This window comes from Eumetopias jubatus, unplaced genomic scaffold, assembly GCF_037043125.1.
Source record: "Eumetopias jubatus isolate StellerSeaLion01/CBP00866 unplaced genomic scaffold, mEumJub1_p1.0 scaffold_4, whole genome shotgun sequence".
Lineage (NCBI taxonomy): Eukaryota > Metazoa > Chordata > Mammalia > Carnivora > Otariidae > Eumetopias > Eumetopias jubatus.
In genome coordinates, this window is record NW_028274810.1 from 64045646 (window position 1) to 64072132 (window position 26487).

General features: G+C 38.1%; 1 protein-coding gene across 5 annotated transcripts in view; it reads left to right on the forward strand.

Annotated features, from left to right (window-relative positions):
• The window catches only part of NDC1 (NDC1 transmembrane nucleoporin), a 64094-nt gene that overhangs the window by 18989 nt on the left and 18618 nt on the right, over positions 1-26487 (forward strand). For 3 of the 5 annotated variants that reach the window (XM_088022414.1, XM_088022416.1, XM_088022417.1), the window contains 8 exons: positions 1176-1257; positions 3359-3514; positions 5628-5873; positions 5977-6092; positions 8609-8659; positions 10588-10651; positions 11446-11546; positions 20569-20729. In XM_088022414.1, coding sequence (XP_087878540.1) covers positions 1176-1257; positions 3359-3514; positions 5628-5873; positions 5977-6092; positions 8609-8659; positions 10588-10651; positions 11446-11546; positions 20569-20729 — 977 coding nt within the window. Of the gene's footprint in view, positions 1-1175; positions 1258-3358; positions 3515-5627; positions 5874-5976; positions 6093-8608; positions 8660-10587; positions 10652-11445; positions 11547-20568; positions 20730-23382; positions 25960-26487 lie in introns of those variants that run through there. The other 2 variants (XM_028106839.2, XM_088022415.1) reach the window with 2 other exon arrangements.

The window sequence follows — 26487 nt, forward strand, 5'->3', positions numbered from 1 at the left end:
TGTTTTTCATTTTTGCTTTTGCTTTTTATTATTGAGTCAAGGTATATTTTTACTCATGTAGTATTGTTGGCTGTTATGATCAAAGGTGGTGCTTGGTAGGTGTACACATACAGTGAACTCTCTCAAAATAGAAATAATAATGATCCCCAAATCAATTTTAATCAAAAGAGTTTAAAGAAGCTGTAGTAAGTTTACAAATGAGACTGAGAATAACTTGTTTTGATTTAAATTGTATTTTAAAATTTTAAAGTAGATCTACAATATGTGTGATCCTGTTAAGAGATCATAGTGCTTAAAAAAGAATTTGAAGAAAATGGAACCCAGAGTTTGGAATACACTCTAGAAAAGTTATAAACTAATAAGAAAATGAACCACTGAGGGTCTGATTACCTTTAAACATCTATTACGACTAATTTATTAGATAAACAAAAATATCAGGTACCCATTGAGTTACTTAACAAATCTGTATTCACTCGGTAGGTGTCAGTCACTGTTAGTTGCTTAAGGCATAATAATGAATTAGATGTGGCACAGCCTAATGGAAAAGGCAGATACACAAAATAATGAAAATTTATTGTGGTAAGTGCAGTGGGAACCAAAACTACTTATTCTGCTTGGAATCAAAACAAGAAAGCTTCACAGAAGTGATGGTGTCTTGAATGATGAGTGAAGGGGTTTGCCAGGAAATAAAATGAAGATTTTCAGTAAAAAAGTACAACATATGTTGTGTGTGTGCTGTGTGCCTGGCACTGCCTTTGGATGTGGTAGCAAGTAAGACGCAGTCCCTGCCTCACAGTTTAGTGGGTGGAACCAGATGAGACAAGTAAATAGGCAATTACAATAAATTATGTTAAGTGCCACGGTTGAGAGCTGTGTGAATACATGTTTGTGTGAGGGAAGCCTGGGAAGTTCCAGGAGGAAGTGATGTTTTAAGTTTCCCACCATAGACGTGGGAAAAGACACAGAGAGATCTGTAGCTGTAGCTGCCAGTGGGTGGAGCAGCCTACAGAGGGTAGAAGCAAGAAAGTTCCAGGACTCTAGAAAGTGGAAAAGTATTTACTTCATGAAAAATTTCAAATTTCCCCTTACATATATAATGCTGAGCCCAATTCATAAGTAAAATTTTATGTAGAAGTTAAAAAAATTAAATAATGTGTGTTTTTTCCCCCTTTTAGTATTTGGCCTTGCAGGACCTGATGTTGCTTTCTCAGTATTCTCCTTCACGAAGACAGGAAGTTTTTAGCCTTAGCCAACCAGGTATTGCTAAAAGTAACAGATATGGGCTTGTGTGTGCAGAAAGTGTTCCATTTAAAATTTTTGGTGAGAGAGATGTGTTTAATACAATATCACACAACTGTGAGTCCGTTAAATGAAGTATTGATTTAAATCTTATGCAAGTGTTTCCATTGCTGTGGTTAGAAGTTGTATTTCCAGAAAAGTATTTTTAAACTCTTAACGTATTACTTCTTCAGCATCCTCATTCCCTTAACCTAAAGAAATTATGAGGTAGGTTGACAGTTTTAGAGCAGAAGAGTAGACTTTAAGAATCCTCAAAGTTTTAATGCTACAAAGGGTCTTGAAAATCAGGTGGTCTAATCCCTAGATGGGGGATCTAAGTCTCAGAGGGATTAAGTGGCTTACATAAAGTTAATGTCAGAGATGGAATAAGAAATTCTATCCTTTGACTTCCAAATACAGAGCTCCCTCCTTCTGCCATGCTACTTTGCCTCCCTTTAAAAAAGAGTAAAAGAGTACTAGATTTGATGGTGACCCCAGGATGCTCTTGGCAACTCCGAAGCACTTCTCCGTTGTTACTTGTTACAGACTCCTTGTTACAACTATGCCAGTGCTCTGCCTTGTTCCTGGATGGAAAGCATCTCAGCCCAGGCACCAGTGGTGAATAGGGAACCTAGGTAGCTTTTCATCTCTGTAATCAGCTTTTCATTGTTTTGCATACTTGCCAATTCCCACATATAAAAGAAGCCTTCTATAGTTAAATGTTATATGGAAATGAAATTCAGTTACATAAAAGTTAAAATGATTGGATCCACACTCTCCTTTTGGTATCATGAAAAATCCAGAGCTGTTGCTGTGGAAAATTAACTAACAAGTCTTTCCTATCAGAGTTAGGTTCACCAAGGAATTCTCTATAAGTTAAATATTTTCACCAGATACTCCAGTGAACTGTAACAGGGTGACATGTTCTCTGCCAGAGAACTTACGTTCTAGGGCATATTATTAAAATTTAACTCGACCATTACATAGTTCCTTAGTGGTCCTGAGTTAATACAGTACAAAACATTCTGGGACCTACTGATGGAGTATTTTGTTTGCTTGCAAGTTAAGTTATATTCCTCTGGAGCTGTATATAAATGGGGGCAGTGTTTAGGGAGGGATCTTAGAGAAGAGAGAAGGATTATTTGGCACCTAGGTTGGGGAAGCCAGTTTTCAGTGGACTCCTCAGCTATTCTCAGCATAGAAAGATTGATTGGTTGATTGATTTCTACATGGCAGCTGTAGGCGATAAAGGTCTTAGAAAATGAAAAGATAATGAGAAGTAAGGGAATTTTTACAAGATTGTGGATCACAGTAGTTTAAGTTAAATAATAAAGAATGTAAATTCTCTATAAAGTGTGAGTTATCAAATACTGTGTTATTCCTACAGATATAATAACAAATAGGAGCTATTATAAATGAAAATGTAAGGAAGCATAGTGGGCCAGACACAACAGTTTATAGGTCACTGGGGGTCATGGGTTGCATCTCATCAGACATGCTTGTAGTCATTGTCTTAGTCTTTAGTCTGTTCAGTAGTGCTAAGGAAGTAACTTTGCTCTTTTTCACCCAACCCATGCTCTAGTGTTTGGCTTTATTTTAGCAGCCAATGTAAGAGGTTTTTTGTTTTGTTTTGTTTTGTTTGTTTTATGCTAAAATTGCCAGCTTTTACTCATAGACTTTTTGGAAAATTATTTTGTCCAAATATTTATTGAACTCCCGCTGTGTATTAGATGACAGGAGTATAAATAGTAGCTTAGCCAAGGAAAGTGGGCCCTGATGCAAAGTGTCATGTAACATTTTTTTTTAAGATTTTATTTATTTGAGAAAGAGAGCCCATGAGTGGGGGGTAGGGGGGAGAGGCAGAGTTCAGAGAAGCAGACCCCCTGCTGAGCAGGGAGCCCGCTGCAGGGCTCTATCCCAGAACCCCAAGATCATGACCCGAGCCGAAGGCAGATGCCTAGTGAACTGAGCCACCCAGGTACCCCTGTCATGTAGCATTTCTTACTGAGTTTTCTCCTCACATTGAGAACATGACTATAAGATTATGTACATTTGAAAAGCTGGTGTTTGGACCTCCTAGGTGGACATCCCCATAATTGGACAGCCATTTCAAGGGAGTGTTTGAATCTTTTAAATGATATGACTCAGAAACTGGTTCTCTACCAAGAAGCCGCTGCTACGAATGGGAGAATGGTGTCCTCATACTCTGTGGAACCCAAGAAATCGAATTCTCCAGGTAATTTGTATATTATTGTGAGAAGGCAAAGTATGTACATTTTGTTTCCTAAGAAAGATGATAGTAGTTAATCTAAGGATATGTATATATGAGTGTGAGGGATGTATTTTTAGGGAAAATTGATCCAATACATGGAATATTGTACTGAACCAAGAAAAAGGCCTGGGTATCATTATAGATTGAAGAAGTTAAGTCTGCTGTGCCGGTGGTGGCTCATCCAGTAGAAGCCTTCAGCTTCCTCAAGTGCAGAGCCAGGTGAAGCATTACAGGTCATACTGGGTGCTGTTCTCATCGCAGTATCCCAGAGACAGGTAGTTGCTGGACAGTGCCCAGAGGAGAGCACCTGCAGTGACTGAGCAATTTCACTGTGGGGGCATCACATTCATTGTTTTAAGATAGCTTAATAGAATATTTGAAAGATGGAAGCTGAGGGCAAGAAGTACAGTGGAGGGACCGAGGCTATTTGACCAAATTCCTTAAGTAGAAGAGGCCTAGGAATATAAGACTAATGAAAGGTCTTAATGTCCACATGGCTTTTGGAGGCAGACCTTGAATGAAAATGAGCAAAATTGGCTGGGTGAGGACTGTGGTAAACTTGAGAGCGCGGGCTTCACCCGAAGGGGAAGCTGTGGGTTAGCTTCAGTCCATAGGTTATAAGAATTTGGAGCTGGTGTGCCGTAGGTCCCCTGCCCCCCATTAAGTGAAGCCTGAAAGCCAAAAATATTGTGGGTGAAATTTTCCACTTTTTAAAATGTTGGCAATTAATCTTGATATTTAAAAAAAATCCCTGTATGGGTCACAGCAAGCATCATTACTTTGGAGGGGCCATAGACCAAAAACAAAGAGATTACAAATGAGAAATGATTTAGGTAAGACCATGAATGTCAGATTGTAAAGGATTCTAGAGTGTTTCAGTTCTCAACATTCAGATTAGCATTTATTTTAACTCAACAAACATTTATTGAATGCTTACTATATACCAAGCAATGTGCTAGAAGCCAGAGATTCAAAGATGAAAATACACTCTTGGAACTGACTTCTGGTGGGAGGCACATAAGTAATGACAGGACAGTGTAATTGCTAAAAGGAAGTCTGTCACAAAGGAGTCTGAATGGGTAGGATGATGGTTGATAATGGAAGGAGGCCTTGTATGTCCAGGTAGGAGTTTGCATTTTGTAGGGAGAGGATGCCATTAGAGGATTTTAAGTAGGCTAGTTATATCACATTAGCATGTTAGATCATTGTAACCTTGGGTTGGTGGGGGGGTGTCATGGGTCTGACCAAATAGGAATTATTCATTACTTTAAATTGCTGTCACATCCCATTGCTCAGTCAAAATTTGCTTCTAATTTTGCAAAACTTAAAAAAAACCTCAGTCTTAATTTTTAAATTGATTCTTCAAATATTTCCAAAGTCTGGCACTTTAAATGTTTGATGTTTTATGGTAGTTTTATTAAGACGATAGAATGCTAATGTAATTTATTTGTCTTTGTGCCTTGTACTGAAGTGGCTGGAAAAATATTCCTTTGTTTTTATATAACAGAATCTATAAATTGGTGGTTATAATTGTCAAAGAAGGTGTTTACAGATCATATTTGTAGATGGATCCTGGGCAGATTCATCTCTGGTGTGACTTCTGTTAACTTGAAAAAATTCTGTGGAAAATGGATAAATGTGCACCTTTTATCGGTACACTTTTGCAGTACAGGTTTGTTTTAGTCAAGTAACAGCCGTGGTAGGACCTTGCGGTAACACTGGACATATCCCAGTGCAATAATTGAAGTTGTTGCCGTTTGAAAATAAAATATAAATTGATAGGTTCGTTTGTTTAACACAGCTTAGATTTAGAGAAACTGACCTTGAAGCTGAAGGTATTGTCTTGGAGGTGGGGGGGCGGGTGGAGAAAACAAGAGAGGCTGCAGCAGTCTGACGGAAGAGGATGTAGAATGCTCCACGAGTGGTCACTGAGCTGCAGTAGTAAAAGCTGGATGTTGAGAATGTGAACCCAAAGGAACCAAGCTCCTGAGCCTTGGGTAAATGCGTGAAACCAAAACTTGAGATGTTTACAGTTTGTTCAGGTTGCCCTTTCAGCACTGGATCTCTTCTTTTACAGAAGAAACTACTTTTCAGACCCCGAAATCTAGCCAGCTACCTCGGTCTTCAGTGCCACCGTTAGTTAAGACATCACTGTTTTCCTCCAAATTATCTACGCCTGATGTTGGAAGTCCCCTCAGAAGCCCATTTGGCTCTAGTGTAGTGAATCGGATGGCTGGAATTTTTGATGTAAATACCTGCTATGGATCCTCCCAAAGTTCTCAGCTAATAAGAAGAGGGCCAAGATTGTGGACTTCTGCTTCTGGTAAGGGGACTGTTTTCTAAAATTTGAAATGTCATAGTTACAGAGACTCAGATATCCTGAGTTTTCACCTTCATGGTTTTTTGTTTTCTGTTTTTTTATTTAGATCAGCAAATGACTGAATTTTCTATTCCTTCTCCATCTAACTCTGTTAGTGCTGAGGGTAAGACAGCGAGACAACCCAGTTTGATTTATTCATGGATTCAGAATAAACGTGAACAGGTAGGATGATATGGTTATAGGATTTATATTAGCATGTATCATTGAGAGCATCAAGGATGCCACATGAATAAGCCATCAGGGATAAATAAGACTTTTTTTTTGATGCTTCATGTATTAAGTTGACTCATGACATTGCCAGTATTTGACTGGTTTTGAGTTATATAAATTGCAATTTCATATGACTTTACCTAATGTGACGCCTTTGATCTGTGAATTCTTTCATTTAAGAAATAGTTACTGAGTTCTTTATATATGCAGAGTGTGGTTTTAGGCACTGGGAAAACAGCAAACAAAAGCCCCTGACCATTTGTTTACATTCCAGTGAAGGGAAATAGATGAACAAGCAAATGTATTAAACTATATCTCTTTAAATATAAAAATATTCTATTAATTGTAGGACTTATTTTGTGTACTGTTAAGGAAAAAAGTTGCCAGTTAAACCATGACACGCTATTGATTATAAGATGCATCCCAATGTTATATTCAAAATATGAACAATATGTGTTTTAAAAGGGAAGAAATTTGATGTCTTAAGTGCTATATAGAAAAATAGAGCAGGTAAGAGAGGTCTCATTGGTAAGGCAACACTTGATTAGAGACCTGAAGGGAAGGCAGGGAACAGCAAAATGCCAAGGTCTTCAGGTGGGAGTGGACTTGGTTTGGGTGAAGGATAGCATGGACACTAGTAGGTGGTGGGGAAGAGAGAGAAGTAGCAGGCACCCAGAGCTCACCAGGCACATTAGCTGTTGTGAAGACTCACATTTTCTCTGAGTGAGACAGAAAGCCACAGGATGGTTTTGTCCACGAGAATGACACGATGTAACCTTACATTTTGAAAGTGCTGTTTTAGCTGTCGTGTTGAGATGAGATTCTCGGAGGGCAGGAATAGGAGCAGAGAGACAGTTGTAATAGCTGTTGAGGTAATCTAAGTAGGAGATGATGGTATCTGTCACCAGAGTGGTTGTGGTAGAGACTGTAAGATGTGATCAAGGTCTGGATATATTTTGAAAGCAGGTGTAATAGGATTGGCTCATGGTCTGGTTGTGATGTAAAAGAGAGAGTCAATGTTGACTTTCAAGTTTTTGGCCTGAGAATCTTCTGAAATAATATAGTTGCAATTAGCTGATGATTCTGGAAGAGGAGATTTGATAGAGGTGAGGTAGGGAAATCCTGAGTTCGGTTTATGTCCATTTTGAGATGCTTATTAGACAACCAATTGAAAATAAGGAGTAAGAACTGAGATACAGATCCAGAGTGTAGGGATAGAAATGGGAATTTGGAAGTCATCAGCATACAGAGAGTATTTAAAGCCATGAGACTCCATGAAAACTCTTTGGGATTGGATACAGAAGAAGAGAGATGCCAGAACGGGACCCTCCAGGGACTACAGGTCTGGGAGATGAGGGGGAATGGCAGAAGAGACCAAGTGACTGGAGGTGAGAAGAGAACCGAGAGGAGGAGTGGCCACATTCTGCTGATAGGTAGCCTAAGAGCTGAACTAGGAAGAGCTTGTGCTGGGAATGTAGAGGTCATTGAGTCCTTGATGAGCTTCTGGGTGGAGCAGCTGGGATGAATGCCGATTGGATGGGGCCAGGAGAGATTGGGGGAGGAATCAGGCCACACGGAGAGCTGGATCTTTCAAGGAGTTTTGCTATAAGGGGTGCAGAGAAATGGGGTAATTAATAGCTGGTGGGAGTTGAGGGGTCAAAGAAGGGTTTTATTTTTTATTTATTTATTTATTTTTTAAGATTTTATTTATTTGAGAGAGAGAGAATGAGAGATAGCACGAGAGAGAAGAGGGTCAGAGGGAGAAGCAGACTCCCTGCCGAGCAGGGAGCCCCATGCGGGACTCGATAGTGGGTCTCCAGGATCATGACCTGAGCCGAAGGCAGTCGCTTAACCAACTGAGCCACCCAGGCGCCCAAAAGGGTTTTCTTTTTTAAGATGGGAGTTCTGACAACATCTTTGCTGATGGAATGATTGATTAATAGAGACTGTGGGCATTTTACAAACTTTGGGATCCCATTTGCCCTACATGCCATAAATCTGCCATGTCATGAATTCACTTTCAAGTCAGTTGGGGTATGTAGCTTTCAGCTTAATACTAAGAAAATTGTTTCCCATGTCAGTGTCAACTAGTAGAAAACCATTTCATCTCTTAAGATTTTTTTTTTTTGTAAGGGAAACACACTCTTTTGGTATTAAGAGGCTAAAGGGCAAGACAGTTGTAGAGAATTGAATAAGAAAATATCACTGGAACCACTTTGAATTCCTTTTATCAGAGGGCTCTAATTTGGGGGTTAGCATGTGTACATGGAAATGCAGTTTAGGTTAGACGACCCATCTTGGTTATCTAATTTATAGTACAAAGGTATTTACTTGTGTAGTTTACTGCAAATATTGTTCTTTGTAAGATGTGAAGTGTTTCACAGCAAGAACCTGGGAATGTGTTAACATTGTATTTGAAAAGAATTGAAAACTGTAAATGTGTTCATTCTTCCTTTTCTCCAACTCAGGTTAAGAATTTCTTATCAAAACGGGTGTTGATAATGTATTTTTTCAGTAAGGTAAGAATATATAGTTAGAGTGTTGGGAATGGCGGGGAGAGGAAATGAAATAAGAAATGAAGTACCAGGTTGGATTTGACTTCTAAATACTGAGTTCGATCCTAGCAAGCCAGACAGCTCTGTAGAGCGCTTCAGCAAACCTCTGTGTGAGGAAGAGCTGCCCTAGCACTCAGCTCATCTCAGTGACTTCCTAAGGCTTGACTCCAGTTGACCTCCTGAGTCTCCTGGCTGCAAGCAGCTTTGTGCTTCTTTTTTTTTTTTTTAAAGATTTTATTTATTTATTTGACAGAGAGATAGAGTACAGGTAGGCAGAGAGGCAGGCAGAGGGAGAGGGAGAAGCAGGCTCTCCGCTGAGCAGGGAGCCCGATGTGGGGCTCGATCCCAGGACCCTGGGATCATGACCTGAGCCGAAGGCAGACGCTTAACCGACTGAGCCACCCAGGCGCCCCAGCTTTGTGCTTCTTGCAAAATGATCAAATCCATGGCGGTCCTTCATGGCTTATTGTCTTGCTACAATCTTTGTGGCCAGTTTGGTGTTCAGAAGAGAGATGACTGGATTAGGTTGCAGATGTTAAGCTTGTGTGGGATAAAAAGTTGTAATTCAGGCCACAAACTAAATGACTTTCCAGCTTGTGTGTCAGCTGCTCCAGCTGCCATAGGAGAGTAACTCTGAATTGCAGAAGCTAAAAAAGCCTTCCTTTTTCACTCACTACAGCTGTTGTATGTTAATCCTTTAATGAGCAAAACCTTTGCCCATATGCAGGGGAAAGAATTTTTGTTTTGTTTTATTTTAATCTAACTTCTTTAGTTCTGAAGATATTACAGTATTAGCTAATACTGTACTCCCAAGTGCACTGGCGTGCATCATTCATTTTTATTCTGTGGGGAGAGATCTGAGTAAGAGTAACTCTGATAGAACATAGGTACACAGAACAAAGAATCGTTTCAAGAGCTTGAAACTGTTTTCTCACTTTGGTGGCAGGGAAGATCCACCCACCTAGCAATGACCTTTACCCAAAAGAATCTACCTCAGGGTCTCCATTAGAGCTTTGGGACAAACTATCAGCCCCCTGAGGAAGGTGTTTACACCAAGAGGAAGAGGGGTTGGCCAAAGTTTTACTTCAGAGGATGGGAAGAAAATTCACCCTTGTGTCTTATGCACGCCATATTCTTTCCTCTTAAGTTCCCTCATTTAATTCTAATAGCATTCCTGTGAGATGTCTCTCTGTCCTTATTTTACAGATAAGGAAGCTTGAGGCTCAGAGGGGTCAAGTAACTAGCCTAAGGGCACGTAGCCAGTAAGTGGCAGAGCGGATGCTCAACAAGATCCGCTTTTTCCGTGGAAGTGAACGGCTGCCTTGATTCTAGTTTTGCAGGTGGATCTATTTTATGATAAGGAGTTGTAGACACCGCTGTTTGGTGTTGAGAAACGTAACATGCTGATGTACTTAATAGGCTTCATTGGGTACGTCACAAAGTCAGCATTTGTTTAAATGGGCCAATTGTTGCTCCCTACTCTTCGACCTTGCTATATTAAAGAAGGTTGTATGGTATTTCTTTGGAGTGGGGCTGAGAGTAGACAGTTTTAAGAGAGGTAAGATGTATTTAGGCAGTTCTGAGGTTTAAAAAAAAAACATTGTAACCATTCTCTTAAGTGATCTCTATACTAATCTGAGGTGGATTGAGTGTGTGTAACTCTTATTTTAAATGAGAAACTGAGACAGATTTAGAGATTGGGCAAGGGTCACACAGTAAGTTGGTGGCCGAATGCTTTACTGCAGTTAAATCATATTGTATAAGAATTCCAGATTTTAATTCTTGAGAGGCAGCTCTGAATTTTTTATTGTTATAAGCTACCTAGTTGATTAGATGAAATAACAGAGTTAATGCCCAGGGGAACTTACTTAAATGTTTCTGTTGTATTGTAGCACCCAGAGGCCTCTATTCAGGCTGTTTTTTCAGATGCCCAAATGCATATTTGGGCATTAGAAGGTAAGCATTCGCAGTGAACTACAACTCTGATTTTAATTATTGGTTAAATACTGAAGTATCTCCAAAAAAAAAAAAAAAAAAAGTACTGAAGTGTATCCATGAAAGGTCAGTTCTGGACCTTGACCTCAATCTTTGAATTTTTAGATACATCTTTATATCTTTGTTTTATATAGAGCATTTTTCTTAGATATTTAAGTGTACTTTAATTTGGGCAGAAATTATCCTTGCATTTAAGCAGAGAAACTGAGCCTGGGATTCTTGCCTGTCTTTTCTACTTCAAAAAACTGCAGTTAATAGATTGTTTTCAATTGTCAACTTATATTGACATAACATTTTTAACATTTTAATGTATTTAATTTAGCTTTAATATGAATACTTAGTTGTTAAATAACTTTTTTTTCATCTCCTAGATCCTGCCTTCTCAGTGCTTAAAATGATACTTTCTCAGAGAGCCCTTTCCTCACCCCCTATGAAAAGTATCCTCACAGCTGTCACTCTGTTCCCTTATTCTGCTTTGTTTTTCTTTCTACCACTCATCACTACCAAACACAATATTATTTAAAAATTTTTTTTCCTGCTAGAATGCAGACTCATCTTTTCATGATCCCATGTAGTTGAGGACCTTTTCAGTGCCTGTTCCAATCTTTTGCCCATTTTTCTATTGTACTACTGCCCTCTTCTGTTTTAAGGTCTTTATATATTCAGGATATTAATCCTTTCTCAGCAGATGTATTGCAAATAGATTTACCTAATTTGGATTTCCTTTTAATTTGTTTTTTTCTTTTCCTCTTGAGGTCTGTCTCACTTAGTAGCAGCATCATTTACTGAAGATAGATTTGGAGTTGTCCAGACTACACTACCAGCTATTCTTAATACCTTGTTGACGCTGCAAGAGGTAGGCAGTATTTGGATTTGGTAGAGGTCGTGTCTTTGCCTCCCTCCCAGGTTTTTCGGTTTATTTCTTACAGATCACATTTATTGAGTGACGAAGCATATGTTAGAAGTTAAATATGGTACTGTTCTCACCCTTGGGAGATTACAGTCTAAGAGAGACCAGGAAGAGAAACTGCTGATTCCTTTGTAAATAATAATTTTATAGAAAAAAGAAGTTACTAAACCTCTGGTATTAATCAGGTTATTTAGGATATTAGGATTCTGTTTAGTGATGTAAATTTGGATCCTTACACAACTTGTAGCTACTAAAAGTGACCTGTAGTTAAGTTATCCATGCAGTTAAATGTTACCTATTGGCCAGAGACTCAAGAAGATAGAGCTGAGCCTCGTGGATGCCTGCTCCCAGACTGGGTGCACAGTTTTAAAGTAGCAGGTCTTTTTAGTCCTAGATGTAAAGACAGAAAAATAAAACCTGTTTCTTGCCTTTGAATAGGCTGCCTTTCCTGACTTCATGTTGGGTGCCGTGTCACTGTAGCTGTAAGTCAGATGAGAGATAGGAACGCTGGGTGCCAGAAGCATCTTGAGGTGGGAGCTGGGCTGCGCAGTAGGTTTTCTGGAGGAATGGTGTTGAAGTAGGTTTAAAGGAGGACAGTTGGTGCATCCTTGAGTCTTGGGAAGCAGTGTAAGACTGAAAAGAAAACATGTTTCGCTGTTCCTTTCTTCAACTCTCAATTTATTTTACCTCTTAGAAAGTCTTAACCATCAAAGCCAGTGATTTTTGTTTTTCCCCCTTTGAATTCTTTCTGTGCTCGCTTTCTCATGTATGTTTTTTAAGACGTGTGTAGGGCGCCTGGGTGGCTCAGTTGGTTAAGCGACTGCCTTCGGCTCAGGTCATGATCCTGGAGTCCCGGGATCGAGTCCCGCATCGGGCTCCCTGCTCAGCGGGGAGTCTGCTTCTCCCTCCGACCCTCTTCCCTCTCGTGCTCTCTATCTCTCATTCTCTCTCTCTCAAATAAGTAAATAAAATCTTAAAAAAAAGAAGACTTGTGTGTACACGTGAATAGTTTTATTATTTGTACTCTTATCCCAGCTACCTTGCTCTAAAGAAAGAATTTCCTAGTATTTTGCACACCATCTAACAGTCGCCTTGCCTGAGCACACAGTAGGGTTCTCAGGACTTGGGCATATCTTCAACACTCATAGCATAGTTTGTTTTTCATCACGCTGGCAGTGTAGTTTACAATAAAGTAATAACAGGACAGTACTTTGTAGTCTATGGAGCGATTTCTTCTCATATTTTGTTTTTTTTTCAATTAGGAAGACTTATTTTTAAATTTTCTAAATACCAAACTTCTTTTTTTTTTATTTTATTGAACTTTTTAAATTCAAGTATAATTAGTATACAGTGTTATTATAAGTTTAAGGTTTACCATATAATGATCCAAGAGTTCTGTACATTGCTCAGTGCTCATACAATATGTGTGCTCTTAATTCCCTTCATCTATTTCATCCATCCCCCACCAACTTCCCTCTGGCAACCACCAGTTTGTTCTCCATAGTTAAGAGTCTGTTGTTCTTTTGTTTGTTTGTCTCTTTTTCTTTGTTTTCTTTTTTTTTAAGATTTTATTTGAGAAAGAGAGCACGAGCAGGGGGGAGGGGCAGAGGGAGAGGGAGAAACAGACTCCCCATGGAGTGGGGAGCCTGACGCAGGGCTTGATCCCAGGACCTGAGCTGAAGGGAGATGCTTAACCAACTGAGCCACCCAGGCACCCCTTGTTTGTTTTGTTTCTTAACTCTAACCTCACTCCTGTCAGAATGGCTAAAATCAAAAACACAAGAAGTAACAAGTGTTAGTGAGAATGTGGAGAAAAAGGAACCCTCGTGCACTGTTGGTGGGAATGCAAACTGGTGCAGCCACTGTGGAAAACCGTATGGAGGTTCCTCAAAACATTAAAAATAGAATTACCGTATGATCCAGTAATTCCACTACTGGGTGTTCACTCAAAGAAAATGAAAACACTAATTTGAAAAGATATATGCACCCCTGTGTTTATTGTAGCATTATTTACAACAGCCAAGATATGGAAGCAACCCAAGTGTCCATCCCTAGATGAACAGATAAAGAAGATTTGGGGACGGACGGACACACACACACACACACACACACACACACACACACACACTGGAATATCACTCAGCCATAAAAAAGAATGAGATCTTGTCATTTGCACCAACATGGCTAGATCTAGAGAGTATTATGCTAAGTGAAATGTCAGAGAAAGATAAATGCCCTATGATTTCACTCATACCTTCTTTTTTTGGGTCATCATAGCTGTCTTGTGAAGGAAGGTAGGACAGGGCTATTTAGGTCTGTTTTACAGATGAGGGAAGTTTGGGAGTGTGGTGACTCACCTCAGGTCTCACACACAAGTCTCATATGTGGCAGAGCTGGCACTTGAGCCTGAGCTATTTGCAGGGTATTAGCAGTATAGAACTGTGGATTTGAAGGCTCAGAGACCCTTGACCAATATTCTTTTATAAGTCACAGTTCATTCTCTGTTCCTCTAGACTCCTGTGCTGCTCTACCCAATGTTTGTGTAGTACTCCAAAAGAAATGATTTTTCTTTAAATTTTTAACAACTCCATAAGGTTAGAATAAGGCCTTATTGTATAGGATTGTGTCTCTCTCAAAAAGTCTGTATCTATTGGTATGACTTACTCAGGATCATGCTCAGTAAATGGTCGAGGCAGATTTAAAAACGAGGCTTTCACACCCCAAGCCTCTGTGAGGGCTTGGAGGGGTATGCATTTCTTAACCTCCTTTCGTAAGATAGAATGGCAGTATGTCAGAAGGACCAAAGTCTGAGAGCTAGAGTCAGTTTTACCTGTGTCTAAATCCTAGCTCCTACTACTTCCTAGCTGTGCAACCTTGGAAATACATTTATCATATTTCATTGAATCTAGGATATCATTAATTAGAAGATACATCTCCAATTCAGAAATTATAAAATGGGGGGGAAGTGTTTTATGTAACCAATAAATATCGTAATCTCTAAACATCAGCATCTGTATCTGGAAAATGGAGGGAGTGATAACAGTACTTACCTCATAGGGATGTGAATTCTGAATGAGATCATCTCTGTAAAGCACTCAAGGTACCTGTCCCATATTATGTGCCCAGCAGATGTAAGCTTTTATTACTTTGTTACTATTACCATGTTGTATGACAGTGTTCTTAGAGTGATACAGGAGAAAATGTCTTTCAAGACTTAAAAAAAGTATTGCTATCAATACTGTAAGCAAACTTGAGCACTAGGTGTTGTATGTAAGCGATGAACCACTGAATTCTACTCCAGAAACCAATATTACACTGTATGTTAACTAACAAATTTAAATTTAAATAAAAAAATACTGTAAGCAAGCATCCCAAGAGACACAGTGTCAGGCAGATGCCCAGTTCAGGTCCAGCCTCCAGTACTTTCTTAGAGACCAGGGGTAATTTATTAAATGTCTTTCAGATCAGTGTCTTCATCTTTAAAATATAGCACCTTGCAGGGTTATTATGAGGGTTAGAGAAAATCTGTAAAAAGCCTAGAGTGGTGTAAACTGCCTGGCAATTATCAGACAGTTACTGTGTGCTAAGATACAGAATAAAAAAAGGTCTGGTTCCTGCCCTTTAGGAGCTTACAGAATATAAAACAGATAATTGACGAATACAAATAGTTAACTACAATTGTAATAAGTACCCCAATGTACAGAAATGCAGGTCAGGTATGCAATAAATAGCAGGTACTATTATTATAAAAACAATCTCATTAAATGAAATGGTTGTGATGTTAGCATGGTGGCTTTGTTAGCAAATTATTTTATTATTTAAGTGAGATAACATACATAAAGCAGTTAACTCAGTTTCTGCCACATGTTAACCACAATCAGTAAATTTAGCTATCAGCAGCATCATCTAATATTTTTATTACTTTGTAGCTGTGGTTCTTGTCGGGGCGATTTTGCTCCCCAGGAGACTTTGGGCAATGCATGGAGACATTGTGATTGGCACAGAGAGAGGTTAGGGCTACTGGCATCTGTTGGGTGGAGACCTCGGATGCTGCTAAATGGCCTGTAATGTGCAGGGCAGCTGCCACAACAGAGAATCACCCAGTCCAAAATGTCAGTGGTACTGAGATTGAGAAACTCTGCTCTGTAGTCATGATTTCCATTAAGAAATTCCCTAACAAAGTTGTTATCCTTACCATTTGTTTGGGATTCTGGCTTTAGTGGAATAAACCTTTATTTAACTAGGTTATAAGTAGGATCCTTGAGACCAGGGACTTTGAAGTCTCTGCACAGTGGACATTTGTTAACGCACTGATAGATAAATACTCACAGGAGAGCAACTGGGCTTTTCTCTTCATTTGGCTTTGGTGCATATACTCCTGCACATAAATCCAAATAGGCCCGAAGTGTCTATTTTCATAGAATAGCTCTTCTTTAGGCTTCTATAAGGGATTTTTAACTTCTCCTGAAGATTATATTGTTCAGTGGTATCCTGTACTCACCACTTACCCATTTCATTGTTTGGGATAATTCTTAACTAGATATTTGAGATCCCAGTTGTATAATCTGAGTCTTCAGGCCAGGAACCATGTGTAGTGCATAAAATGAGTGCTCAAAGATACTTGTTTAATCTCACAGCTAATTGAGTACTTCAGTTCTGACCATGGGGCACATCATTAAATATTATAAACTGGTCTTCCATAGATTTAAGTTATTCATGTACGACTTTCATAGTTTTTGCTGTAACTTTATTACCATATATTATTGTCATAATATTAGTCATATGCCACCTGAACTATGATTTTCTTAGTATTTTAAGTCATTCGTTTTTAACTTAAATTTATTTAAAAGGAAATTTTATATCACTTTTGTAAAAGGAAAACTAGCTTGAGTTGCTACAAATAAAATATAGGTGTACAGTTCCTTATCTCAAACCCTAGGATATATCTCAAAATTCAGATCTTTTTAGATTTTAAGAATATAACATTGTATATGTATCATATATTACATAATACTCCTATTGGAATCTGAGGTAGAATCCCCTTTATCAGATACATTAATACTTTTCTCCAGTGAAATATCTTGAGTATTCATATTTAGTGAAATAAAGACTGAATAGCCTCTGTCAGCTCAGGTCAGGCTTTACTGCCAGATGAAGTCAGGTCAGCTTTTGCCACCAACAGTTACAAAAGTTTTTGTTTTCAGGGCTTTTCTGGATTTTAGTATTAAGGATAAGACAATTAAAATGAGAAAAGACAATAATTAAAAGCTCTAGCTAGTAGATACTATTGTTTGCTGAAGTCCCTGAACCTGAAACCTGTTTATCCTTTGTCATAAAAGGAGATTAGTGAGGATGAAAGATGTGTTGTGGACATATTAGCTCCAAACTCAAGACTTTTCCTCCCTCATTTAACTCTACATCCTTAGGGTCTGTTGTTCCTTACTTATTTTTTGCATTTCTTTTTTGAGCTGTTCCCACTGTTTGTAGGAGCTGATATTTTATGACTTATTCTTAGAGGTCTTTTGAAGAACTAAGAAGAAACAGTTCAGTAAAATTCATTCTTATGCATTTACCCTTAGGATGCTTTTAAAATCTAAGATGTATTTTGGAAAATTAGTGATTTTCCATTTCCAGTATCTTGGAACAGTTTGCTCTTTGATCATCCTAGGCATTATTTCATCATTACTCATCAGTTATTTCCAATTGTGGTAAAAAGACCAATGAGAAAACAGGAGAATGATGGAATCACGTAGTATCACGTCATCTTTCAAGAAAAGGCCTATAAGCAATTTGGACACACATCTTTATAGTCTTTTTTAAAATTTTTTATTATGTTAATCACTTTTTTTTTACGCTTTCATTGAATACGGTTGCTAATTCAGAATTCTAAAATTTTTTATTCACACTGGTAATGGGAAGAAAATTGTATGTTCAATAATTATTTAGATAAATCAGAACATGAATGCAAATAGATAGCACTCTAGACAGCTCTGTCAAATCAAAATATAATGCAATGTACTTATGTAACCTTACATTTTCTAGGAGTTACTGTATTACTTAATAAGTACTGTAATACTTACCTGTATTAAAAAAATACAGGTGAGGTTAATTTTAATGATATATTTTATTTTATTTTTATTTATTTATTTTTGATATATTTTATTTAACTCAGTAGATCTACAATATTATAATTTTATCATGTAATCAATACAACAATTACTAATGAGATATTCTACGTATTTTTTAATACTAAGTCTTCAAGATCTGATATGTATTTTTCACTTACAGCATATCTCAGTTGAGAGCTGCCACATTTCAAGTGCTTAGTAGCTACATGTATCTCAGTGGTTACCGTATTGGATAGCACTGCTCTAGATTTTAATGGTGATCATATAAGAGGAATTTCAGACTGTGAATCTTCAGATGATAATATTCTAGGTGTATTTTCTCAAACTCAAGAATAAATGACAGAAAAAAGGAAATATATGTGATATTCTCATCCAGTAAGTCATTCAGGAGGAAAGACTTGTCTCACAATATTTTATAATAACCTGTGAATCATCCCATTTGGTCAAAAGTACATGTGACAGTATTCTTTCATTTTCTATGATATTTTGCACCAAAATTTACTTTATATGGTTCATAAGTGGGTAAGTGCTGAAGGTATACAAAGGTGTATACAAAGGTAATCGGAAGGAAGTAGATGATGTTGAAATGAAAAAACTCACTGGATTGGTCATTTGAATTTTTCTTTATAAACCTAAGAATGAAAATGTTTTCCAGTTACAGTGCAAGGAAAATGGCTAGTCTCTCTTCAACAAAATTATGAGCTGTCAAAAAGTTTTAAAAATACTGCATTTTGATGGTATCGTTCTTCTGTAGATTTTTTTTTTAAGATTTTATTTATTTGACAGAGAGAGACACAGCGAGAGAGGGAACACAAGCAGTGGGAATGGGAGAGGGTTCAGAAGCAGGCTTCCCGCTGAGGAGGGAGCCCGAAGCGGGGCTCGATCCCAGGACCTGGAATCGTGACTAGAGCCAAAGGCAGACGCTTAACGACTGAGCCACCCAGGCGCCCCTGTAGATTTTTTATAAGATGACTTTAAATTATAAAAAGGGTCTATTGGACCCAGGTGGTAAATGATGATGACTATTTTTCCTTGTCTGATGAGGGTTGGTTAGAAAGTTTGCAAGAAAATTGAAGTAACTTTATCCCTTATGATTCGGTGTTATCTAATGTTGCTTAAGTTTGTCATTGAATACCACCTCCCATACTGCCTAAAATTATCTCAAATATGTCCCAGTCTTAGGAAACACTCTTAAAAGTTACTGTTGAAAGAATAAACGATTGGACTTGAACTTGTCATGGCAAACTGAACACACGCATTAAATCTTGTTCCTTCCCCCAAACTCTGCTAAACTATAGTAAAAAGACTTTTAAAAAGACATAAATCCATAAACAGGAGAGGAGACAACAGCGACAGAGTCTTCAGAGCTGGAGAGCAGATGGTTGAAATAACTAACTTAGCAGATCCCAGAGGCAAATCTGAAGTCAGTAGTGGGACAGGCACCAAGTACCTCTGGAACCAAGGGCGAAGGGACAGGTACCAAAATAAGGATGGGTGAGAGCTGTTTGAAAATCAGTTAGATCCCTAGATTCTCTGCTGCTGGTGCTCCTCCCTCCGTTAGGGAGGTTTATCCTTTGGAGAGGGTAGAACACCGGGGTCTCTGGGCTGGCAGAGTTGTGAGTAGATAGAACAGACACAGTTGTGGGCTCTGTTTGAAAGGCATGGGGGTGTACTCGCCTGAGCACAGGCCCTCCCGACAGAGTACTGGAAAACTCTTCTTTGGGAACTCTGACTAATCCAAGAAGAAAAAGTTTACTGAGTTGGGCACCCACCCCCAAAAAAAACCCATGCGGATCACTATTGTGAAGCCTGTTTTCAGTAATCTCTGTGTACTCAGCTTTGGGTCAGCTTTTTTAGGAGGTCCTACCCTCAGTCATGAGCCAGGGATCACTAGATTTCTGAGCAAAGTCTCTAATGCAGAAGATAGAGACCAAAGAAGCAAAGGAAGGGAAAGAAGAAACCGTAAAAACAAAATACCAAAACAACAAAAATCATTAAAATCCTCAGAAATAGGAGAAGATATTACGTCCTTGAAACAAAAATAGGATGCTAAAATAAAAAAGATCACTCGTAATATAAAAGAGTTCTTGAAATTAAAAACTTGATGGCAGAAATCATTTTAACTGTTTTTAGTTCTTTTGGTGGTTACATCCATAAGTATAAAGAATAGGCTTATACTATTATTTCTTGTCATTGTAGACATGATCTTGCTCTAGTACATTAATCCACTTATACTTTCATATCTTCAGTTTTCCCTTTTCTTAATGTAGTTATATCATTTAAGAATTACATCATTTACCTTGGATCTTTAAAAGATATACTTAAATCTCTTTATCAAGTATAAATAAAGTCAGTTCTCCCCACCTATTCTTGCTCACAGATACTTTATCATCTAGAAATGAAAAGGAAGATAAGCTAGTTTAGTAAATAACTTTATTTACGTAAAGTGTAGTTTTGGTCTTGTCTTTCTTTTTGCTGAGATTTATAATAAAAGTATACTCTTAGCTGTCACACACCTTAAGCAGAGTAGGATATCTGTGTTTCGCTTCCCAGCTTTGCATTTTCAAGGCCATTGGAGTGTAGCTCCTTTTTAGAGGACGGGTCTGGACTTTTCCCTGCTAACTGCTGTCGGGGCTGAGCCTCCACGGTGTTGTTTCTCAAATGGTTTTTGTTTTATTTTTCCCCAGCAAACTGTTCTGACTGTGATCCAAAATAAATGTTGTCTAATATGTCTGTATGATGTGTGTATCTCTGTCTATTTGAAATAAAATCTCCTTAATCCTTTGGACTAATATGGCTTTCTTCATATTCTGAACTATTTACTTTCTTTCTTGATCTAGGCAGTCGATAAGTACTTCAAGCTTCCTCATGCTTCCAGTAAACCACCTCGGATTTCAGGAAGCCTTGTGGACACTTCTTATAAAACATTAAGATTTGCATTTAGAGCATCACTAAAAACTGCCATCTATCGAATAACTACTACATTTGGTGAACATTTGAAGTAAGTTTACCTGTTTTAATCCATGATAAGAATCCACTTTCAGGAATTCTGTTGAGAAATAGGTATGAGAATTACAAAGGCTCACATGTTGAACATGTTCTTTTGGGGCTTTCATGATTCCTACTGGGAATTAACAGCTTGGATTTAGACTTAATATTTATATTTTAAAATTGGACCTATCATATAAGCTTTGGGGCCTTCTTTCATATAGACAACAAAGAAGATAGAAAGTTATAAAAGCAGTAAATGTAATTTCATATAGATATATATGAATTATGTATGTAATTTTTTTTAATTACCAAAACATCCTTATGAGAGAAAAAAGGCAAAAAATGGAGTACCTTTTCAGAAAACCATATTAAAAATAATTCTGATACTACATCTTGGTCAGCTAACTGAGACTTGGGGTGAGCAGAGTGTTCCATAAACGAGTCCTTGGTACTTTGTGAATCATGCTGGAAAAACAGTGACAGATCATAACACCTTTGGAAACGGAACCAGAGAGAAAACCACAAATGCCAAACCTGTTTATATTTAGTTTCATTGATGTTTATTGCTTTCTTCTCATGAAACATCTAGTTAGGCAGGATAAGGGATACAAGTTTATTAACTGTGTTTATCACAATTATAAATGAACTTTAGAGTACATAAGAGATTGCTTTTTCTGTATGCAGAACTATCAATAAATAGTTCAGAACTTCCTCATACTGCCTGCTTTTAGAAACAGCAATATATTTCCTTTTACTTCCATAATACCCAGCAGAAATAGGTTTTTATGGAACACTTGGTTCTGTTTGGGAATGTAAAGAGCTGTAAGAGGTTTATTCACTTGTATAAAAACAAAATTTTATCTAGAGCCTTCTAGATCTGTGCTCTCCAATACGATAGCTGCATATGGTTGTTTAAATTTAAATTAACTAAAAATTCAGTTTGTCAGTCACACTGGCCACATTTTAAGCCCTCAGTAACTACATATGGCTAGTGGCTGCCATATTAGCTTAGATCTAAAACATTTTTGTCATTGCAGAAAGTTTATTGGGACAGCACTGTTCTAGACAATACACTTAGCACTTTATACATGTTTTTTTCATTTCCTTTTCTCAAAGAGTCTGTGAAGTGTAGAAGTTATCATAACTCCACAGATATGGAAACTGAGGCTCAAGGAGGTTAAGAACTTGCCTAATAGCACAGTCTAGTTGGTATTAGAACATGAACCTGAAATCAGGTCTTCCTACTCTTAAAATGCCACCTTTTCTCCCTGTACTCTGGACTGCCTCTAAGATGTAAGGTGCCATGGAGGATGCTCGATGGATGTGGAGCGTGAAATAGTTGTATTGATGATAGAGCAAAAACAGAAAGGGGGACACAGGGAGTTTTAGATAAGAAAGGGGGATAGATGACTGATTGAAAAAAAATTAGAATGAAATTCTGCCTTCGTTTCTTTTCTCTGGGAAGAGCCATGTTTTAAACATGATGAGGTCAGCAGAGACTATTTTGTATGTCTAGGACAGAATGGTGTGTTGGGAAAAAAGATGTGGAGTTAAAACATTTGGATTCATGTCTAGTGACGTCATTAACTGTCTGTGGTTGCGGTCAAGTTCCCTAATGATTTAACTTGCCCATGATTATGCAGAGCCAGAAGTCAGACTCAAATCTTTCTGACCCAGAGTCTCTCCACCGGTGTCTGTACTCTTAACTGGTAGGCTGTGTTGTCTCCCCTAACCTCGGACTTCTTCACAAATGTCTGTTGACCTCTGTTACCCTCTTGTGGAAGAGGTGTGTCATTCGGCCTCACTGGCACCTAGAGGGAGTACACACAGTAAAGTACTTGAAGTGGTTCAACTGGAGGCAGCTGCAAGGTTTAAGCTAGCAGAGATGTAAGGCAATTTGGGGTGGTTCGTAGTGAAATTATTATAATGAGACTTTTTTGGGCACTTTTAAAACTGGTAACTTTCTGTAACCTGGAATTTTACCATTTAATAATAACATCTTCAGCAGCCAGAAAACCAGAATCTTTCATTGTATTCAGTTTTTGCCCAAAAGTTTAAAAGGAAGTTTTCTACTAGTTTCGGTATATATTTGCCCTAATTTTGTCAAGGTAATGCATTTTAGTGGGGGTGAGCGTGGGGAGAGAACTCCGTTTCCCCATCCACGACATGACTTATGTTCAAAGGGAAAACTAAATCTAAACCACCAAGCTGTTACCTTTGAAAACGATTAGTGGAGTCTATTGTGTTTTAACCAAACATTTTAGTTTAAAGGATTTTATATTAAAGGCAATTCAAATACTCCACAGCTCAAAGATAATGTTGGAATCTGGTTTAAATAAAATAATAAAATCCAGAAAATCTGCCAGGCCTGGAACTCTGCACAGCAGGTTCCATAGCAGAGCAGGTTAAAATCGATGCTTTCACTTGTCAGTCTTAATTTGCTTTGGTCTTTTAGAAGGTAGAAGCATGCTGTTACTGAATGCAAGCCCTCCTCCTCATTAGATTAAGGAGGGTTTTCATCCAGCTTTCTCAGAAGTACTAAATAAGTGAAGATTTCTATTTGTTTTTAATTGTTTTGAAAAATATTGACTCTGTGCTCTGTGGTTCACTTAATATGCTTAATGTAAAATAAAGCTTATGCTTTGAATTTATGTTTCATTTAGTGCTGTGCAAGCATCTGCAGAACATCAGAAAAGACTTCAACAGTTCTTGGAGTTCAAAGAATAGCTCAGTAATATAAACTGTGTTCATTACACTGCTGATACAGCTACAGATGGGACAGTAAATGTTCAGCATTCTTGGATCAGAAGAAAATGGACTAATTAGATGCTTCCTTTGTCGTGGTGGTTGCTTTGAAAACTATACTTTAATGGGAGAAATCATGGAAAGAAATTCTCAACAGAATAACTGAAAACTGCCTTTTCTGTACCTATTGCTTTTTGTGTGTGTGGTATAATAAAATCTTTATTCAGTTTTACAGAAGCCTCTATGGCGGTAAAAATGTCTCTAGCTTCTATAGCTTAATAATAATAGCTGGAAAATTTTTAGAATTTACTTTTGAGCTGAGTAGAGCTAGTTCAGAAGGTAAAATAGGTTGACTTGATTCAATCTTCCTAATTGTGCTGAGAGTTTTAACTCTCTGTACACTCGAAATCCATAAGCCTTTTAAGAGTTTTTTTTTTTAACTGAAGGATAAAAGTGGTAACAGCGCAGAAAAATTCACAGAAAAATTACTGTTTCAAGGACATATTTTGTTAATCTGGTAGGTTGTGTTTTTCTTTCCAGGGACAAATTAAATTTGCATGATTGTCCAAAAAGGATCTCAATTTACAGATGCTAACTCTGTGTAAAGGAATGTGGAAAAATTCAGTTCTTAAGTTACAAGATTAAACATTCACATTTGGTTTTCGAAAGACGATTGACAACTATGAATTTGTTTTGTATCATGCTGGTAAACAATAAGTATATGGGTATTTTCCCAACTAGTTTTGCTTTCTTTTTCTGGAACAAGATATTAAGTGATTGCAGAGGTTTTCAAGTGAGAGAAGTTTTGCAACAAAAACCAGGAAACTTTCCCTTTTTGCTCTCCATTCCCTCCACCCCCACCCTTCATCTTCATTAGATCAGATTATGTGGTGAAGCCTGTTTGGCTTCACAGAGGGAGCAGCCTTTGCCGTGTTAACTGGCTAATAAAAATATATTAGGAAAATCTTTACAACCAGAAACAACTTAGTCATCAAATAGCAAGTGAAACCAAAATGTCGGAGGGCTTACTGTACTTGGGAGTATGTCGTATGTCCCAAAAGTGAGCGAGGTAATTTTATAATTTATTAGATCAGCTTCTTTGGAGATGAAAGATAGGAAGTCCCACTGGTAGGTATTCACTGTTGGCATAGGGCTGAAATGCTTCCTTGTAATTCTTTTCCTATTGTTCCCTCTACTTTCCCCCAATTTCTTCTTTAAAGCCAGTACAGTATTGTATATGAATCTTTAATGTGGTATGTATGTCTGCCATTTGTCTGATTACTTGATGCATTATATCTTTATTCCTTTTGTTTGTTGCCCCTTCAACCAGCACATGCCAAATTATAAATGAATCCTGCTGGCTTTTAGAGTGTCTTTAGGAGACAATTCCCCAGTTGTCAAGTGTTTGGAGTATTTAGGCTAATTGCTACTTCTTTCTTTCTTTCTTTTCTTCCTTTCCTCCTTTCCTCCTCTCTCTCTCTCTCTCTTTCTTCCTCTTCTCATCTGAAGTGGGGTGCTCTCTTTTTTGAATATGAACATTGAATTTTGAATGTGGTGGTTCCTTGGAGATGACCAGAAGATTGTGGCTAGGTTGACTGAAAACTGTTGGGTTCCATGTTTTAGAGCTATTGAGCTTTTTCTGTTCCACTCCGTGCTGCCCCTGGCTGAAGCATTTTGGGAGAAAAGGACTCTTAACCTTCTGCTTCCACTGAAGAATAATTGTGGTATGTGACCCATTGGATTCCTGAGAGTGAGGATGGGATGATCCCTTTAATATCTGACTAGGTTTAGGGTTTTGCCGTTTCCCATATACTTTGGGAAAAGGTATATTTGATGAGCAATGTGAACATTTCTGAGGTGTTCATCTCTATTTTCTATCAAGGGAATGTGTTGTGTACAAAATACAGGTCACATAATGTCCACATGGTGGAGATTTGGAAACTGCCTCCACAAATCTGGACTGTATTTAGTAGATAAGAGAGTCAGTTCCTTTTCCCCATTGTGTGGATAATCTACACACCATCTGTTTGGGTAGGGTGTTGCTCAATCACCTGTTATTAAAGAGAGCTCCTTCTCCTTTGTACAAGGAAGAGGATCTTAGGAAGGCCAAGAGGAGGGAAGCATTTCCTTTCATGAGGTCACATCCTGCCTGTGAGCCCACTGATGCTATGACATTGACCTGAAAGTTAGAGCGTGTTCTTTAAAAGCTTTTCTTTGTCAGTACAAAACATGGTTCTGTCAGCTCTTGTAGTGTTTGCTTGACCTTATGGAAGGTATAAATTCACATAGCATCTTTCCCAGGGAACTAGGAAACTGTCCTACAATAAACCATGTACAGTTGAGTGGCTGTGGATAAGCAGCAGTTTGTCACTTTGCTGGATTTGTTCCTTGGTAATTGTTTTGTATATCTTCCTGTAAATATGGTAATCTGTTTATATCCTTTTGTATATCACTGACACTGAATTGGGTAGAAAAATAAATTGACAGTTTTTCTGAACGGGACTACTAAAATACGTGTATCCTCGAGGTCAATTTAATTTCTGGTGTGTGTGTGTTTCTTGAGCCATTTAGTCTCAGTTGCTTATAAAACTTGGAAAGGTTTAACTTTTTGAGAAATGAGGCGCTCTTGCCCCTAACTGGACTGATTTGGTGGGTGATCTGTGTTCAATGAGAACTAAGGAGACTGAATTCTGAAGGTCTCTTCCAAATCTAAACCAAGGATGCAGGTGCTGAAAGGCATCTCTTTTCTGGCTGGAATAGTGTTTTGAGTGGATCATATTCCCCAAGGCTAACAGTTATGTCTGTCAGCTTTACTTAAATTAGTCTGAACTTCACCTCAAGGTAGTTAAGGTGCTACACGAAGGCCCTCAACTCCCTCTTTTGCTCTCCCAACCCATAGTCTTCTTTCTCTAAAACCAAATAGCTTAAAACAAAGATAGCTCTAATTCCACAGTTAACAGTCCATCTATTCGTAGCAAGCTGCTGACCACCATTTTAAAATAAGCAAAACTGTTTTTGTGTTA